A 19762-nucleotide genomic window follows, 5' to 3' on the forward strand; every position below is an offset into this window, starting at 1 on the left:
TCTTTCTCTATCTAGATTGTGGTCAAGATGGCAAAGGTTATTACAGTAGTGGCAAAGAGCAGGCAAACTCGGAGAGGATGCAGCAGTTTGCTTTTGCCTCATCCTTTTAGGAAGGTTCACTGAGCACAAACTCCGTTTGTATTTCTTTTTATTCGGTTTATTACAACAGAAGTAAGCTGACAACAGAAGTTAGAAGTGGGAGGTGGAGAGAGGAACGGGGGAATTTTAAAAGCCACTGAAAAAGTGGGACAGCAGAGAATTAAGTTGGATGGTCCCTGCTGTTGCCAAACTGGAAGATATTATCCAGTGGTACAGATATATATATATGAGATGCACAAGACTGGTAAACAGGCAATAGAGTTGGGAAATAAATGCATAAATGCATATATAGTCAATAGTAGATTTGCCAACAATCAATAGTCCGTGTATAATAAATACAAAGTCTGCAAGAGACGTGGGGTCAAGGCATAGCATGTGGGGAGGGGGTTGGAGGAGGACACTTCCCATCATCCCCTGACCATGCAGAGGTTGGGGGAGGTCTGTCTGCAGCACCCTTGGCCCCCTCAAGCTCCTTTCTGGAAATTCCCAGAATGCTTGAGCCCTCCTCCAGGGCCATGGGCATGTGGGTTGGTTGGGGGTGATGGGAATTGTAGTCCCAAATTCAGTCCCTGCACTGGCTAAAGGCGCCACCCCTTTCCCTGTTGCTCTGGAGCGCCCTCTTATGGCAGCAGAAAGGGCGGCTTCTCCCCTTGAGGCTCCCGTTCCTCTCTCTCTCTCTCTCTCTCAGGCGCCCTCTTGTGGCTGCATAGCCAAAGAGCAGCCGGCTAAGACCTTAGCCGGCTAAAGAAGAGCCATTGCTGCATGGCTCTCGGGCGCCCTCCTGAGGCTAGCATTGGGAAATGTGCTTGAATGCAGTCACCGGAGGGCGCCGGAGAGCCAGGAATGAGTCCCTTGGAGCCTCCAGACTCCTTTGCAATGCAGCCATGGCTCCAATAGTCTCCTCACACACAACATACATAATATTGCACACACAGTTATGTATACACACATATAACATACAGTTTCATAAATATACTCATCCCACACTCTTCCAGATTTCAAAAATTCAGATACTGACAACTTTTTATTAGTGGCAGATGTCTGCAAAATGAGCTATTGGTTTCCTGATGGGGCAACAATTTTGTTTTCCAGGATGGTGTATGGCACTAATTCACACACAAAAAGAATCCTCTTAAACTGAAGGCCTGGTCTGTGATGCCATGGTAAGTTTCGCACTGTAGGGTTTCATCACGACCGTGCTAATAGTTACGTTCATACACAGAGTCCAAAGATACATATAATACACATTGGATCACTTTTGCCTGAGCTCTGAGAAACATTTGTGTTGCACAGGTTTGTGTTGCATGCTGCAACATAGCTAAGGACTCTTAAAGTTACACAGTGTAGATCATGATCACAACATCACCATCCCTGCTAAGTGTTAGTGCTTTGACTTTGCAAACCTCTCACTTTACTGTGACTCTTGTTCTGTTGTCTCTGGAGCACATAGTCACTCCTATAAGCTGCTTGCATGAACACCACTGACCAGCATGGCATTATTACAAGTGCACACCTACATAGGTAGATGCCTATAGCAACTAAGAAACAATGTGTAAATGATCATGTTCATGTGGGGAAAACACCCCTTTTCAGAGGGCCTCTACAGATGAGAATAATATTAATAACAACGTCTTATTACTTACATTACCTTAATAAGAACATCTAGGGCTCAACGCGTTTCTATTCCTTATCTTCAATGCTCTTTATAACAACCCTCTAAGGTAGGTCAATAATATAATCCCAATTGTTTAGGTGGGTAACTGAGATAAGAGAGAGACCAACTTTCCGAAGACGGGTTTGTGGTGGAGGCAAGGTTTGAACTAGTACGTCATCCTCCCCTTCTCCATTTTGCATCCTCCACGGCAGAGAAAAGAGCTAGGAACAACAATTTTTTTTTCTCTGTGAAGTGCAAAAGGATTGAGGACCATGGGGTAACTAACCAGTGATGCCCAACCTGTTGGGACCAAATATTCAAAAACCCAGCCACGGTGTCTCCTGCACAAAGGAGTATCTCTGTTCTTCTTCCAATGGCTGGTGAAATGAGAGAGGAGCTGGCAAGGCTGATGTCCATGCCCAAGAGTGGTCCTTGAGTCTTGCCATGCCCAAGAGTGGTCCTTGAGTCTTGCCATGCCCCTTTTTCACCGTAGGAAATATATCACAAGCAAGATGAGGGAAAGTGCCAGGGTGGCCACGATGAAGAAGATGCTTGCCACCCACGTCCCTTCCTCATGTCCTCTCAGCAACTGGGGAGCCTCCGATGGGATCATGTTGGTGAGGTTGAGCATGTAGCCCAGCGTCCAGCCAATGTCGGAGTTAGCGGCCTGCCAGAAAAGAAAGAACACAACACCATGAAGAGGGGTGGCATTTCAGTGGCACGTGTCCCTCAGTGACACTGGCCATGCCGCAAGCCAACTCAGGGCTGGCCCTAGCATTAAGCAGAAGATTGTGGGAGTCATGAAATTACAATTATACAATAATAGCCCTGTGATTCCATAGTGATTCCTAGGGATTGTGAGACTCTCTCCACCAGCTCTGGTCCATAATCATTGGCAGATCCTGGACACTGTTGTCTCAAAACCTAAGATTTCCAAGGTTTTGCTTTGGCCTTAGCTAGGTATGTGCTTGAATGCTACTCTCACCTGCATCCGGAAGGCAATATTTTCCCAGGTCGTGTTGCTGAAGCCATAGCCATCCAAGAGGAGGGTGAGGATGTAGTTAGCACTGGCACAGTAATTCCTCAGGCGGTCTGTCCTTTGCTTGGGGTAACTGGCTTTCAACTGGAGGAAAGCATAGAACACAATGAAAGGGACATCAGGCCAAGCTCCAAACCTTTCAAAGCAAGGTAACAAATGGCCCAAGTGACTCAAAGGACATTGGCCTGTTGCAGATGTATGAGGCAGGGTACTTACTTCGTCCCATTTTCTGGCACAGAAAGCCTGAATTGCAGCTTCTACAGTGGCTAGCGGATGCGTCTCAGTCAAATTCAGGAAGCTGAAGGTGTAATAATAGGCAGAAAAAGCCTGCAAATTTTAAAAGAAGGAGAGGAAAGCATTAGGAAATGACTGGGAGATGTGAGGCCAGCGCAGGCATGGAGAGATCTTTTCAGTTTGGCTTTATAGTACATCACTTTCTGTTGAATTTGTAAGGAACGTTTGGGCCTAAGGTTTTTTAAAAACACAGGAGGCGAGTCACAGGCTTAACATGGAGAAGCGGAAACTAAGCAGAAAAAGTTAACATGTAAAACCATAATTTGCCAAAAATATAGAACTTGGCACAACATAACATTTAATACCTTAGTAACAGATGGAATACTGTACATATTGCTTTCAGCAAACATTTAGGGGGATGATTGGAAGGGATTCAATTATTGTTCTGTGCATCCTGTGTTTCCGTAATACTAATTCCATATCCTCCTGGAAGTCACAGAAAGATGCTTTTCTGGCAAATGATCTCTTACACTCCATCTTGATGTTTTATTAAGGCCGGCCAGGCAGTTCCCTTCATGCTGAGACTATTTTGTGTAATCAATTTTCACAGTTCAACAATGTTAAACTACAAATCCCAGGCAGCATCCATGGCAATTAAAGTGGCATCATGCTGCTATAGCTGTGTGGCATGAAAGGACCTTTGGTTTGGTGCTAATCCCTTTCTGTCATAGAGCAAATGATGGGGATCTGTCTCAACAGGATTGCATCCTAAACTAGGCCAATGAGAAATCAGAGATAGAGGTATCAACCTTGTGGGGGAATGCCATGTTTTTATGGCAATATAAATAATAATTAAATTAAATTAATTAAAAAACAAAACCCAGAGGGCTCTTTCCTGTGGCCAAAGAGTGTCTAATGCTGTCTGGGCATTTTTGCTTTTTCAAACTGGATTAACATGAGTAATATCAATTCTTGAGGGCCTTCTCAGATTCAGGGAATAGATCCCCGCTTCCCTGGCTTTGTTCAAAGCCCAAGACATACGCACCAAACACACATAAACCACCCTTTTATATCCCCCGACTCCCTGGCAATTGGGGATAAGTTGGCAATATATCATACCAGGAATTTCCCATTGACCTTTGGCTGGTAGACACCGTTGAAACTGCAAGACTGGTTATGGCTGCAGTGTGAGAAGTTGAAGATCTTCTTGATGGTTTCCCGGCAAAGGGTGGCATTGCCTGTGCCCACCAAAGTCACATTCTTCCGGACCATGGGCACCCCCCATTGCTTGGCACATGGACTGTTAAAGAGGGGTGGGGTTGTGACTGAACTGTTGTAGCCTTTGGGGTAGCAGGGGTGGTTGACTTCAGTCGAGGTGCTTGAATTCTGGAGACAACATCAGAGAGTGAAACTACAGGCAGAGCTCAGAAAGCTTTGGACTAGAACTCCCAAAATCCTGCAACTAACATACCCACTGGTCATGTAAGCTGGGAAATCCTGCAAACGATAGACTCCAAAAGTGATAATACAGCAAGTATTCTGGTAGCAGCCAGAGTAGATAATAGTAGGTTAAATAGTATATGTGTACAAACATTTACTTTATGGGCAGTATCTCCCATTGAAAGGGAATTATTTTGATGAAAAAGATTACATTAGACACGAATCCAGGCTGCGGCAACAGCTGGGTGAAAGAGTTTATCCTCTGGATATAGCTATGGAAGCGTGCAAATAATGTTCCAAGGATATACAGATTTAAAAGTTTCAGTTATTGATTGATAGACTATATATTCTGATAGGTGTAATTAGAGATTCGTATTGCAGAAAGAAACAGAATTAATAAATTGTTATGTAGAGTTTGGCATGTTGCCTTAAGGGAAAAGTTAACATCTGTGGTTGAATCAATAAGATAAAGTAGGATGGAAAACAAACGTTGGACAATGTGATATCTATTTATTCAGCATGTGAATGCAAACACAGCAATAACAGGACCATTAGGCCACGTTACTCATCTTTGGTGATTATATATGTGTGTGTGTGTGTGTGTATAGCTGGATATATCTATAATGAGAGAGAACTAGAGGAGGAGTGGTAACTATGATGGACCACTCTCCGTAGATAAAGAATGTCACAGTATGTTTGTTTTATTGTGGTTTCGGTTTGTTTGGGTTGAAATGCGATGATGTTGGTCTTTTCATTCTTTGTTCATTGGATTAGTGTAAAACAAAGCAAAAATGTTCAGAAAAATCAAAACATGAGATACCCACTTGACCTAGTACAGTGTCCCTTTGCTGGAGTTTGCTTCCAGGTCCCCCATGGATACCAAAATCCATGGATGCTCAGGTCCTATTAAATACAGTGAGGCAGTAAAATTGTGTCCGTTATATAAAATGGCAAAATGTTGCAATCATGTTCCATTTATTGGGGCATCTGGTGGGTCAGAAAGATAGACTAGAGGGGCCTTGGCCTGATCCAACAGGACCCTTCCCATATTTGTATGTCTATTGCATTGGAAGTTGAAGGATTTGACTTGCAAAAGATGCCTTCACTTGATCATTGGGTTGTGTGTGTGCATACAATGGACCCTTGGTATGTGCTCGGGTTTGGTTCCAGGACCCCCATGGATACTAAAACCCATGGGTGCTCAAGCCCCATTAAATACAGTGGTGTAGTAAAATGGTGACCCTTATATAAAAGGGCGAAAATCAAGGTTTGCTTTTTGGAATGTGGATAGTTTTACAATATTTTCAAGTCGTGGATGGTTGAATCTATGCGTAAAGACTTGGTAGATATGGCGGACTCACAGATAATTTTAACCAGGCTTATAGGTATATAGAGGTAGTTCCTTAAAGGGGATAATGCAGAGGAGCACCTAAATGCAGGAAAGGCATGCACCTGCTGGATGAAGCGAAGTCAGCTGATCTTAGTTGATGATCTACAGGCCCTTGAGACTATTTTTAAACAGACATAAGTAACTTTCTTATCTGGGTGTGTTGCAACAGTAAACTCAAGGCAATAATTTTGCTTTGGTTCTGTAGACTGAGAGCTATTTAGAGAGTGTGCATAAATATTTGAGAAAGCAGGAGATTTGGGTGAGTTATATCAACGTAACTCGGTTGTTTTACTACTGATGCCAGAGCGGATGGCATCAGGGGGCGGCAATTTGTTGCCTGTGTCAAAATAACTTGTCTGGCTTCGAATTAGGGTTGCCAAATGAATTAAAAGGCAGGGCTCCTCTCTCTTTAATGGGTGTGTAGCAGAAGGAATTTCATCAGGTGAGGTTTGCATGCAAGAACACCTGTTAGAAGTCCATTTTCTGCACAACCATTAAAGGGACAGGAGCCCTGTCTCTTACTTCATTTGGCACCCCTACTTTGAGTACTAGGCACCTTCTCATAAGTGAGCTTTCCTGTTCTGCTTCAGGCAACAAAAACTATTGGACTGGCTCTGACCTCCAAGGTTTCTTCCAACTCTATAGTGCCCCATATAAAATTCCCTTCATATTTACAGAGTGAGAATACAGAGTGAGAATATGACCCCTGCCCCTTGTGCCATTGCCCACCCGTGACTTACAACAATAATCCGGATGACTTGAGTGAGGGCTTCGTTTTGACCATAGCACAGGTAGCTGTGGGTATAGATGGTGTAGTCAAACCCGTACAGTCGGAACTGGATGGCTTCGGCTGGGTCAGTGATGTGGCCGGCAGGGGCAAAACTAATCTGGGTTGATGCTCCTCCAAGATCTAAAGCCCCCAAGATATTGGCTGATGTGGGATGAATCCAGTCTTGGTCCTTTGCAGAATACTGTGAAGACACAAACAGGAGATCACTAGATTTGAAAGAGACATTTTGGGATGGGGCTAGGGTTGCCAGGTTGAAAATTGGAGAGGGCTCCTGTACCTGTTACCTTCTTATAAAATCATAGAGTTGGAGGGGGCCTCAGAGGCCATCAATCTGACCTCCAAATCCATACATTAACTCCATCTAGAGCATCCCCAGCAGGTAGTTGTCCAGCCTCTTTTTGAAGATGCCCAGAGAAAGAGATCCTACCACCTCTTTAGAAAATTGTTTCAGTTGCCAAACAGTTCCTTCCATCAAGATGCTCCTTCTAATGTTTGATCGAAATCTCCCCTCCTGTAACTTAAAACCATTAGATTTGGTCCTACTCTCTGGGGCAGCAGAAGATAAACCTGCCCTCTCCTCTCTATTTAGCAAATTCAAACAAAAATCTACCAAACAGTGATACCTTTATTGGCCGACTGAAATGCAACAAGTATATTGGGCATTTGGTTGGCCAATACAGGTATCACTGTTTGCTGGATTTTTGTTTCAGTGAGTATACAGTCGCCCCTCCTAATGCACAGATCTGAGATTCGCGCCCTTGAATATACATGGAGGGGCAACCTCCATTAATTGCAATGCGCCTGGTACATACACCCATGCTGCGTGCATGCCCCCCCCACTCCATTCAAGCCTATGGGGCTTGAATAAACAAAAACCTCTGTTTTCGAGGGGGTGGTAGTCCAGAACAGATCCCCTGTGGAAACAGAGGGCCAACTGTATACAGTATATTTAAATGCATTTGTTTCCTGTCCATATATGACTCCAAAGCCTGCCACGGTCTGATAGACTAAACCTCACCTGGGTGAAAGAATTCAGCAGATAGTTGATGGTGATCCAGCCGTAAGCACCTTCGTCCTCTCCGGTGATGATCCGAGCCCCTTGAAAGCTCACAGGATATTGTTGGATGGTCTTGCCAACTTCTTCCAGTACCTGTTGTGATGCAGATGCATTCTGTATTCTGCAGGGCAATTTGCAAAAAAAGGCCAGTGAATTTGAAAGTGGGAGGGTTGTTGGCAATTTAGGATTCAGGGCTGTCAGCTACTCTTTTAAAATGGGTGGGCAAAGTGTGTCCCCCAAGTTCCAAGGTGTTCTCAAAGCCGCCGCCGTCACCATCCTAAATGGAGCTAAATAGACCCAAATTGTTGTGGTTTTCCTTGGTTCTGCCTTCGCTCAACTCCCTCAAACGTCTGATCCAAAACAGGCTGAAAACAAGACTGGAAAGGACATTACATCTGTTTGACAGAAACAAACTTTGATCAGTGTTCTAGGGTTGTTGTTGTTTTTCTTTAATTTTCGAATGATTGGTAGGATACTAAAAATTGCTACCTGTTCAAATACTGTATGTTATCAGCTCTGTATTGACTTTAGCCAAGATCCTGCATCACAGTCTGCATTTTGTAACTTTTCGAAAGAGGCTGGACATTTGCAGAAATGCAACAGAACCCTGTGAGTGAATGTCCCAATTGCTCCAATGCGCTTTGGTACTTCTGATGCACATCTGGCACTTCTGGTTTCCACTCGTAAACCTTTTGAATATGAGAAGGGACACCCAACTTGTGTTTATACCTCAGTAGCCTCATGCCAGCGGTGGCTCCCAAATAAGCTGGAGTCTCCCGCTGCCTTTCTGAGGGTATCACAGCCATGGCTTCATTCAGGCATTCCCGAAGGGAGGCTCCTGCTTCTGGAGGGTTGCTGGCATAACTTGATATCCCGGACCCTGAAATGCAAAGCAAGTGAGGTCCAACTAGCAATAAGGGATGCTAGAATTTCATGATATCTTGCATTAACAATTAGGAAGTGCCATTATCAAGTCTGCGTTCTACCTAGGTGTGGCACTTTTCCATCCAAGTACTAACCAGAGTTGACCCTGCTTAGCATCCAGGATCAGATAAGATCTGGTGCCTCTAGGTTATTTAGGCCCTGTGTGTCTGTGCCTCCACGTCATCTGTCTACTTTTGGCAATCTCATACATTTCACAGGGTTTTCGTAGGCAAGGAATCCTCAGGGGTGGTTTTGCCAGTTCCTTCCTCTAGAATATAGCCTAGGGCACCTAGTATTTGTTGGCAGTCTTCCATTTAAGTACTAACCAGGGCTGGCACTGCTTAGCTTCCAAGACCAGACAGGATCTGGTGCCTTTGAAATAGTGTAACTGGGTAGCATGAGAGGGACATGAAATAACTTTTCCAAACTATAGAAATTGCCAGGGTTCTTGGCTATGGGTAAACATGAACCATAAGTTACACCTGCTTGCAAGAACAGATCAAGGGGTTGTGGGGTTCCTAACCACGACTGGCCATTCTCCCCCTTTCCAGATGCCTTTCTATTTGTCAGTAGCCAATACTCCAGACCTGTGGGGACCCATGTTTTGGAGACGGTTGGGATGGCAACTCCCAGACCTTTGCACCATCCATCATGTTGGCTGGTGCTTTTGGACACTGAAGTCCAAAAACATCTGGGTGCCCCAAGTTGGGTACCATTGCTGTAGGGCTTCCTATGTTTTAGTATTATCAGGATGAGCAAAAGAACAACTGACCATTGACATAGCAGGAGAAGGTTTGGCTGACCACGCCGGTGTTGTTCTCTTTGTCCGTTGGCCACTGGTAGACGAAGAGGGAGGTGTGGGATGAGCCGGCATCGAATACCAGTCCATACTGGTGGGGAAACATTCAGAACAAATGGGTCAGTTGCGGAGCAGCAGGTCTTATTAAAATACTGTATATACTCGACTTGATTTAAAACCCAAAATGGAAATGGAAATTAATTCATAGGGGAAGAAAGGGATGTACATCGCTTTGTCAATGTATTGCTGTGATTTTTGAAAACCACTAACAAACATTAAAGGCATTGTCTTGTCAGAACAAGCACATTTCCAAAAAGGTGATCCCTTGGGGGTCAAGTGTGCTATTTACACTTTAAACACCAATAGCTTCTAACAAATGTATGGTATCCATTGCAATTGCTTTCAATACATGCGCTCACCTTGTTTCCGGGGGGTAGTGAGACATTGTGGATTCCCACCAGGCTGAGAATCAGGGCTATGAGCGAGAAGATGACCAGGACCAGCAGGGCTGCGCGGAGGAACCATTCATTCCATTTGAAGCCCATTTCTGCAAACACAAAAACGCAAGAATTCCTTGCTGTTCCCATATGAAATAGAGCTGGGGATTCTGAGAGTTGTAGCCCAAACAAGCGACTTCCCCAAATGTTCCTTGTATGAAATTGCCCTGTATTTAGTTTACCTTTAGAGGTCCTTCTTGGAGTGCCTCTGAGTTTAGAAACTAGCTGGCTGACAAAAGAGGGAAGGGGGCTTTTCAGTGATGGCATCTAACTGTGGAATATTCTGTCTAGCCCTTCATTATGCTTCTGTTCTATTTTGCAGATTACAGCCCACTGTTTGAAGGACTTCCCATCCAGCTCCAGCGTTTGCGTGACAGGGTTCATTGTACAATGGGAATCATGTTGCAGCAAGACCATGGCTCTGTGGCCATACTTCTGGATCCACTTGTGCGACAGTCCCAATAGCATAGCTACAATTCTGCGATTCCTAAAAACACCAACATTTGCAATGGTTCCATTCAACATTGCATGCTCATAAATCCATTTACGATGATGAAGCTTCCCAAAAGGAAGCCAGCCATAAGAAAGAGACGGCTGTCACGATAAAACCCTGGTTTTGTTGTGAATCTCAGTTGCTGAGTTCTGGTTCTGGTTTTCTGGACGCATGGTTTGCTGCTGCTTCTATTTCATAGCTCTTGTATATTCTTGGTTTATTGGTTGCATTCAAAAATGTTTTTACAGTAACATTATGATTTTTTTAAAGAAAATATTTTATTGACTTTCTGTTTTATGATCAGGAACTGCAGTATATATATATATATTTATATCTGTGTGTATTTAATTGGAAAGGTCAGAATATAAATAAGCTAAAGACTAGAACCAGCCGCTTACACAACCTGTATTCTGTGTCCTCTTAGCATATGCTCAGCCAGACTCACACAAGATTCAGCTGTTAAAAATCCACAAATTTCTTCACAAATGCAATAGAAAGAACCTGATAAAAGGAAAAGTAGAGACGATAAAACTAACAGCAGGAATCCTGTACGGAAGTCACAAGGTTCAAGTAGAAACAGTGCACTGTATGCATGTGCATTGTGCATGGACATGCATTGCACATTGGATTGTGTGTTCAGCTTGACATTTTATGTTTTGGTTCAGTTCTGTAACATTTTCATTCAACACAAAAAGTCTGCATAACCCAACTGAGGTCTGACATGGCATGCAGAGACTACTTTAACGCATCCCTGATATAGGGTCTTAACTTTCCAAGCTCTGTTTTAAGCCAATAGTGGTTTTGGAGTTTGGGGGAGAGGAGACGCTATCAGAAAGTTTGCCTGTGCCTTTCTCCTAAGCACTCATGCAGCCTCTGGCAGCGATTCAACCCTTGCAGACACAGGGATTGCCTTTTTGGCTTGGAAAAAGGAGGATTAATGTGTTGCTCTTGGCAGCGGGGCCAAGTTTGCTGGTGTGGCTCGGCTGGACCCAAGCCTGAAGTCCGCTGTACATTGTGGCAAAATGAATGTGTGTGTATCAAGCAGGGTGTGTCCCCTTCAAGGAAATGATTTAACTTGGGAGGCTTTTGTTTTCTGGGTTTGGTAAGGTCAAGGCGGCTGAGTCTGCCGGCTCTAGGCAAGGCAGCAAGTTGGGTTAAAATGCCAGTCTGGGGACGGAGATGGAGGCCACTTGAGTCAAATTTGCCAGCCAAACCTTTCTAAGAGTTAGCAACTGGATGCAGGGAGAAAAGTATCCCAGTCTTCTCCATCCCATTGTATACTTTTCCCCCCAAATGGGATTCAAGGCAGCATGGGAGCCAAAGCAAGGAAGCTATCCAAGGTGCTGGAACCATTGACCCATCAAATCCTTGTGTATTGATTCATATTGGTATTGAATTTGAGTTGACAACTCCCCCCCACCTAAGATGTTCCTTATCTTTTAAACACCTGTATGGCAAACCAGTAATAGTGGTATAGTGGTTTGAGGGGTTTGGGAGACCAGAGTTCAAATCCTTTTCAAAATCACTTTTCCTTTACAGGGAAAAGAAACATAGACCTCATGTATAAGTCGAAGGCACGTTTTGGGGCCAAAGTTATGGATTTTGCTATGATCCATGGATACACCGAGGGTAAAACTTGGGGGCATATAGCAAAGGATCTGAAGGATGAAGCAAAGCAATGTCAAAGAACTTACAGAATTCCAGCAGACATAACTCTTTGTGCTTATTCTTAAGGCTGGATGGATGAGAGAGTAGAGGGGGCCGGTGCTTCACATATTATACTCTTGCTTTTCACCATTCTTTTAAATGAGAGTTAAGATACAGTACTTTGACCCATGGATAAGTCAACTCAAATTTTTTTGGGGTCAATTTTTTGGCCTGAATTTCTAGACTTAAACATATGCAGTAGGTTCAGCACAGTTTGCAAGGGAAGGTCGAAACAGCTGGCAATTCTCCATCTCCAGTAATATGCAGTATCACTCATTTTGGGTTGTCTCATCATAAGGCTTTCCTATACTTTGGCTCCGTCATTAATCAAAATGGAGACTGCAGCCAAGAAATCGGAAGGTGGCTAAGACCTGGAAGGGCAGCCAGGAAAGAATTAAACAAGATCTCAAAGGGTAAAGAGTTATCATTGAATACCAAAGTCAGGATTGTCTGTATTGTCCTGTTACTGATTTCTGTGTATGGTTGTGAAAGTTGAACAGTGAAGAAAGCTGATAGGAAAAGAATCAAACCCTTTGTAATGTGGTGATGGAGAGAAGTTCTACAGATACCCTGGACTTCTAAAAAGACAAATAAATGGGTCTGAGAGCAAAATCAAGCCTGAATTCTCATAGAGTCACCATCAATTGACGCTGATTTGATAGCAATTCACTGTTAGTAAATCAGGTCTCCTGACTTGAGCAACAACAAAGTCTGTGTTAGTATCAAGATCCGTGTCTCTCCTCCTCCACACTCGCCTGGCTCTTTATTTATGGAAGGCTTTTATCTGCGTGGGTGCATTTCATTTCATTTTTGCCCTTGCTTGGCTCCTGTAGTCGAATCCGTTAGCAAGTTTAGCATAAGGGTGCCTTAAGAAAAAAACGACGATTAAGAACGTGTAATCTCCCAAGAGATCTGGTCAAACCAGAATGGCTGTTCCGGCACTCGAAACCGGATTCAGCGTTTAACTTTCTGGATGGGCAGTTCATTTGTGGAGGTGGGAAGGGAAGAGGCTGTCCTCATCCAGGACAAAAATCTAACCCAACTCCTTAACTTTGACTCTGTGGGGCATCTAGATGATTCTGAAAAGCCTATAGGCAGGGCACAAAAGTGACGTGTCTCCGCAGTGTGATGCCCCCAGCATTGGATGCTCGAGGATGGACCGCCTCTGAACATGGAGGTTCCATTCCTAATTTCCATTCCCCTTAGTATTCTGGATATGTTAAAGTATTTAGCAGTGGTAATGGGTTGGGAAGTTTTTGCTTCGGATAAGGAGTGTATGTGGAAGAGAAATGCTGGGATATGAGAAATGCATTGGCATCAGTTTTGGAAAATATACCCACCAGCATTTCAGAGACAAAAATCAGGACACATGTGGCCAAGCGTCATCAGAGTGTCCTCAAGAGGACGGAAGAACAGACAAGTTAAGAGATGCTGCAGCAGTTTGCTTTTGCCTGAGTCTACAGGGAAGAGGAAGATTCTGCCTTCCAGCAATCTAAGGGGATTAGAAATTAGGAATGGAGCCTCCATGTGCAGAGGCAGTCTGTCCCCAATTGTTAGATATAAGGGGCATAAAATGGGGGAAATGTGACGATGTGATTAATTGGAACTGCCCTTACCAAACTGGGACAGTTGGAAGCTATGAAATATGAAGCATGACCAGGTAACCCTGACTAAGCCTTAGAAATTTGGTCAACTTCCTTTTCAATCCCAGGTGACATATACTGAGCCTGAATCACCAGTCATAAGGCAAAATCTCATTGCTGCCACCAAAAGTGAAACAGCTGAAGGATAACCTTTTCCTAGCTGTTCCTGAACTGACCTCATTTGGTTTGTTTAAGAGCGCCAGGTAAAGCTATATATAGAGACTAAGATGTTTACCCACTCTCTGGGCTCTGCGTCGATGAATCAATTTATGATTGGAATGAAACCAAAGATCGAACGATAGTGCTTCTTGGAAGACGTTTTCACACCCAATTCCAAGTGAAACAAACCAAAACCAATATGTGTAAGGTTTCCTTAGAATTGCATGAAAATGTTTAGGTTGTCAACCTACATGCAGCAATTAATGTTGGTCCAAAATTGTTTCATAAATGTCCACGAAACAAAAGAAAACGGAGGTATCCAAAGGAATTGGTGGATCAGGCCAAAAATGTAACTGCAGACTTGGTTTTGGTTCAGTTAGATAACCCAACAAGTCACACTCTCAGCCTTAGAGCAAAGCGATGGATAGCCTCCTCTGGGTAAAGCTTGCAAGGAAAACCCTAAGATAGTGTGACCCATAAGTTAGAACTGACTTGCTAGGCTTGGTTTGTAGTTTCCCCCCTTCCTCCTTGGTTTACGTCAGCAAAATGAATTTAAATGAACGTAGGAGAGAAGAAGAGGGAACAGGATCTTGCACTTCCCAGTTGACTCAGGGAAAAGCAAACTGCTGCAGCCTCTCCTAGCTTGACTCTTCTTCTTCATTCATATCTTTTGCCATCTTGAGCACACACTGATGTTGAGACACATGTGTCTCATCTTCTATCCATGAAAAATGTGCCTGGGTTCAGAGGAATAGTTGGTCAAGTCCCCATTCACCCAACTACCCTCCGAGTACAGTATATGAAAATGGTTGTTTTAGGTAGGCTACCCTACTTACAAGGTAGATTTTTGGGGGGATAGTATTGGGACACAGTGTGGTTTAGTGGTTTGAGCATTGTATTATGACTTTGGAGAATGCCCCGCTCAGCCATGAAAACCCACTGGGTGACTTTGGGCAAGTCACAATCTCTCAGCTTCAGAGGAGGGCAATGGCAAACCCTCCCTGAAGAAACATGCCAAGACGACCCTGTAGTAGGTTCACTACTATGGCAAACACAGCATTGGGAGGAGTAGTTACAGAGATGTAGACAGGTGATCTCACAGCAAGATCTCACCTAAACAAACAAGCAAAAAGTGATCCAGGAATGAGCAGGTCTCTTCATCCTTCTTAAAATCTGAAGCGCTGGCATGTCTAAGGTCAACAGTACTTTTGCTTGAGCAAGTTTATAGCTGCTTGGCATGACAGCCTCCCCCGGAAACAAGGATTATTTTTTTTACTTTTAAGCGCTGTAAATGCCTGAGGTGCTTGGTCACTTTTCTCAGCTGAGGCTCCATCGCCTTTTAATGAATCGTAAAATAATGATCAGGTTTGCTCCTGAAAAAGTTAGACTGTGAGTTGGCTCCTTGTCATTCAACTGTGAGGAAAGGTATTCACAGGGAAAAATAATGTTTCCGGGAGCTAAGTTAGCTTAGGGTCAGAGACAGAGACCTAGGAAATGTGTGACAGTCACAGAGCCCAGAAAAGTTACTTTTTTGGACTACCAGTTGGGTGATAAATTCGCAATAACATCAGTGAGTCTAAAGCCCAAAACCGAGGCTTTCAATTTTATCCTGTCCGCTTCTGATCTGATCTGCTAACCATTAGACTAGAGTTTGAGTGTCATGAAAAGAAAAGACATCATTAGTGAGTTAATTGGTTGTTACTTGTTTTTACTGCTAGAAGAGAGGAGAGGTGCTTGTGGGACTTTCGGCCTCGCGTGCCAAAATAACTTCTTTGCATACCCTGGCTTGAGTAAATGAGGAAGGATGCCATTGACTGTTCCACATCAGAAAGCAGCATATCTTGGCTGTTCCTGCCTGGGCACCATCATAAAATAGAAAGGTGGCTGTACATGTCCAACTGTCCTGATTTTGCACATACAGTCCCGATAAGTCCCCTACCAACCCACATTTTTAGTTGCTTTTAAAAGGTCTCTGTCCTCCTCTCACTTTCCTTCTTTGTCCTCAGCTGATTTCCATTGCTGCTAAGTAGTTTACACTCAAGTAACTCATTGGCAGGAAGAGTTAAGGGAACCATGCCCTTCCCTGTAGTTTCAGGCAAAAGAAAATGGCTGCAGCCTCTCCTAGTTTGTCTGTTCTTCCCCATTTAAGAACTTTCCTCATCTTGACCACACTGTAATGGTGTTTGCCGATTTGTCTTGGTTTCCATCTTTCAAAAGTTGGAGGGCATGAACTCATTAGAGCCAGTGTGGCATAATAGTTGGAGTGTTGGACTATGACTCTGGAGACTAGGGTTCGATTCCCAGCTCAGTCATGAAAACCACTCAGTGACTTTAGGCAAGTCACACACTCTCAGCCTCAGGAGAAGGCAATGGCAACCCCCCTCTGAACAAATCTTGCCAGCCAAAACCCACGGTAGGTTCGCTTGAGGGTCTCCTTAAGTCATAAACGACTTGACGGCACACAACAACAAATGAGCTCATTGGAGGAAAAGTGGGATATACACAAAAACCATGTACAAGCTGCAGCCGGTGTCCCTGAAATCTCTTTAGCATCCCCACCAGTGATGGAATGAGTCTGTACTGTGATTTTCTCAGATAACATTTGTAGTCACTAAGGTACACTGGATACATCCTGGCCCTTGGAAAGCATTTTTCTGATGGATATCTGAGCAAGGTACAACTTGCTGTATGGGATTCCATTAGAGAGTGGGTGGGTTGCATGTGGAGGGGAGAGGCTTTTGATCATGACCCTTTCAGAACATGGGATTGTGCTTGAGGATCTCCGTTTGAGAGCTTGGGTGCATCTACACTGTAGAAATGATGTGGTTTGACACTACTATAAGTGCTAGGGCACCTTCCTACCAAATCCTAGGATTTGTTGTTTTGTGAGCCACCACAGTACTCTGGCAGAGAAGGTGAAATGCCTTGTAAAACTAGAAATATCAGGATCCCATCGGATGGTGCTCCAGCACTTACAAAGTGCATTAATTCTGCACTTCAGGTCAGTTCCCTGTTGCAAAAAGGCTTCTCCCAAAATTGACCATAAAGCACCAAAACCTGGCAGGATTACCCTCTGCACCAACCTAGCAGGCATCTGGGGACACTGAATGTGGGACGATATTTGGGAGGCATGCAGTTTGGAGGGATGTTGTAGCCCCATAATCCCTGGAAATTGCCCACTTTTGGTTTAGGATTAGGAATGGACTTCAAATTAGGAGGGGCCTCTAAATGGGTTTTTGGAAGTCACCCAATTTGTTAAAAACAATGCACATTTTAAAGGCAATGCTTTATTGGAGCTCTTAAACCTGACGCAGTTTAGGATCTCAGTCTGCTTTGGTTCGGTTCCGGGGAGAGAGAGAAATCACATATCCTTGAGTTCCCTGATTTAAGGATTAGATATCTGTGTAAATACAGTGACTGAACTTGGCAAGCTGACAGTACTGTAAACATTAAATGGAGGTTTACTTTTCTCTGCGTGGTAATTCAGCCGAACGTCATGTTGTGTTCAATGGGGCTTATCCTTTAAAAGTCTGATGATCAGAACAACAGTCTGAAACATTTTTTTTAAAACTCCAGCGTCTTCCTAAATGTCTCAATTTGATATCAGGACATTCTGATTTAAATTCTGATTTATTTGGGCTACAGGGAAAAAAGGAAAGGAGCAGGTAGAGCCTTGCCCTTCCCAGTAGACTCAGGCAAAAGCAAACTGCTACACTATGCTGCACTTGTGTGTTCTTCATCTTGAAAAACTTTTGCCGTATTGAACACACTCTTGGTCATACATGTCCTGGTTTACATCTGTGAAATATGGGAGAGTATACTGTGGGTGTATTGTGTACTAACAGTAATAATAATTATACTAAGAATAATAATACTTAAGTATTATCTTGCAGTGGAACATTAAGAGCATTTCACATACTTTCTGTTCTTTCTAATTCTCACCTACCACATTCCTGTGAGGCAGGACTAAAGTATATGGGTTCTGATGTCCTATGGCTACTTGAAAAGATGGTCATCACCACAAGGTGTTTTAAGTAGATAGGTTTGACAAAGGGCCATAGCAGTCGCTGTTGTTGTGTGCCTTCAAGTCATTTGCGACTTATTGCGACCCTAAGGCCAACCTATTACTGTACTGGGTTTTCTTGACAACATTTGTTCAGAGGAGGTTTTGCCGTTGCAAAGGGTGAAAGAGAATGAGAAGCCAAGATGAGGTCCATTACTTAGTGGGGATTTGAACCCTGATCTCCACACTCAAACCACTGCACCACACTGGCTCACCCCCATAGCAATAGTGGTATGCTATTTTTCCAGTTCAAATCTGTCTTATACATACACATACACAACACATTCACATACACACCTGCATGCATGCCTCATTAAAGGTACCACTTATCTCACAGAGGAAAACATTCTGTTGCCATAAAGGTCAACTAGATAAAATCTTCAATGATATATCTTTATATACCACTAGATTCCAAGCCCCAAATCAACCATGCCATTGTATTTCCAATTTCTATATATGGATGTAAAAGCTGGACGGTAAAGCAAACTGAGAGGAAGAAAATCAGTGCATTTGCAATGTTGCGTTGGAAGAGAGTTCTGCAGTTACCACGGACTGCCCGAAATGCAAGTAAAGAGGTCTTGGAGCAACTCCTCCTAGAAGCCAAGATGACAAAAATGAGGCGGTCACACTTTGGACATATCATGGGATGACGACTGGAAAAGATGACAATGCTAGCAAAATGGAAAGGCACTTTGGAAAGGGAAAAGAGGAAGGTGGTATTATTACAGGTGGATTGATGCAGACAAGGAAGCCATGGCCCTGACTTTGGAAGACCTGAGTTGATGACTAAAGCTCTTGGAGATGTCTCATTCATAGGGTCATCATAACTTGAGGGTTGAGTATTCCTTTCTAAGAAAACCCTATGAAATGTATAGGTTTACCATAGGTCAACAGGCAATTTGAAGACACGTATAAACACATTTCAAAAGATAACTTTTCTAAGTAATGCAGCTCTGTTTACTGCCATGGTTAGGAATCTGCTGATGGATCATCCCTTCCTAAATAAATATGGTTTCTGCTTAATTTGATGTTCAATTGTGCATCCTGCTTCTCTCCGAAACCAAGCACATGCCTCTGAAAACCTCCATGAACAGAATACAAAAGTGGTAGCCTTCTCTCACCATCACTCCCCAGCATCTGGTATTCAGAGCGATACTGCCTCTGCTGATGGAGGTTCCACCATAGAGCCATCATGGCTAGCAGCCTGCGCCGGACTTCTCCTCTGCCACGGATTTGCCTAACCTCTTTTTTAAATAAAAGCCATCTAACCCAGTGGCCAGGTGTGTTCCCCAAGTCAGATCTGTGTCGCCTGTGGAGTCCTTCCACCTGAATCTCCCATCAACCATAGGATGAACCCAAGATCTAGTATTTAAAAAGAGAGAGAGAGAGAGAGAAGGAAATAGAGAAACATCTGTTTGTTTAGCTACCGCACATTGCTTCCGAAGGCGGGTAAGGGGCATTTCCCACTTACCTTTGGGAGGCAGAAGAAAGCGAGGTGGACTTCCCTGTGCCAAGGGGCAAGATCACGGCAATGGAGAGCAAGTGCGCAAAACTGTGACAACGCGGAGCAATCCTCCCTTTGATGAGCAGTGTACAAAGGTTGCCAACTTGTAGATATTCAATCAGCCAATCACCCCCCTCCTCTCCTTTACTCCCTCCTTCTCTCTCTCTGTCGCTGGCATGAACATTGGTCCTGGCCTCCCTTTTTTCTAGCTGTGGAGGCCCTGATGGGCAACACCCCTTTTGGCATATCCTGCCCACAGGTTTGTTTTTA

General features: G+C 43.8%; 1 protein-coding gene across 2 annotated transcripts; it reads right to left on the reverse strand.

The window, feature by feature from the left end:
- Positions 1-141: 141 nt before the first annotated feature.
- On the reverse strand, positions 142-19634 carry ENTPD8 (ectonucleoside triphosphate diphosphohydrolase 8). Of its 2 annotated transcripts, XM_042479011.1 has the most exons (11): positions 19460-19634; positions 19110-19350; positions 9846-9973; positions 9400-9517; positions 8433-8583; positions 7665-7824; positions 6597-6827; positions 4146-4412; positions 3009-3119; positions 2739-2876; positions 142-2420 (listed from the first exon to the last, which is right to left on the reverse strand). In XM_042479011.1, the coding sequence occupies exons 2-11, from the start codon at positions 19180-19182 to the stop codon at positions 2238-2240; spliced, it is 1560 nt and encodes a 519-aa protein (XP_042334945.1). In that variant the 5' UTR covers positions 19183-19350; positions 19460-19634; the 3' UTR covers positions 142-2237. The 2 variants fall into 2 exon arrangements, with proteins under 2 accessions (XP_042334945.1, XP_042334946.1); XM_042479012.1 differs by lacking the exon at positions 19110-19350 and having other exon boundaries at positions 19460-19632.
- Positions 19635-19762: the final 128 nt, after the last annotated feature.

The sequence above is a fragment of the Sceloporus undulatus genome, chromosome 7 (genome assembly GCF_019175285.1).
Source record: "Sceloporus undulatus isolate JIND9_A2432 ecotype Alabama chromosome 7, SceUnd_v1.1, whole genome shotgun sequence".
NCBI lineage: Eukaryota > Metazoa > Chordata > Lepidosauria > Squamata > Phrynosomatidae > Sceloporus > Sceloporus undulatus.

Bases quoted from the DNA above. Each gene is read 5' to 3' on its own strand.
- ENTPD8 (XM_042479011.1), bottom strand. From the start codon at position 19,182: ATGATGGCTCTATGGTGGAACCTCCATCAGCAGAGGCAGTATCGCTCT. The intron at 9,518-9,845 runs GTGAGCGCATGT...TTTCCCCACCAG, and splicing joins CACTACCCCCCGGAAACAAG to TATGGACTGGTATTCGATGC. The intron at 8,584-9,399 runs GTCAGTTGTTCT...TTTGCATTTCAG, and splicing joins CTTCTCCTGCTATGTCAATG to GGTCCGGGATATCAAGTTAT.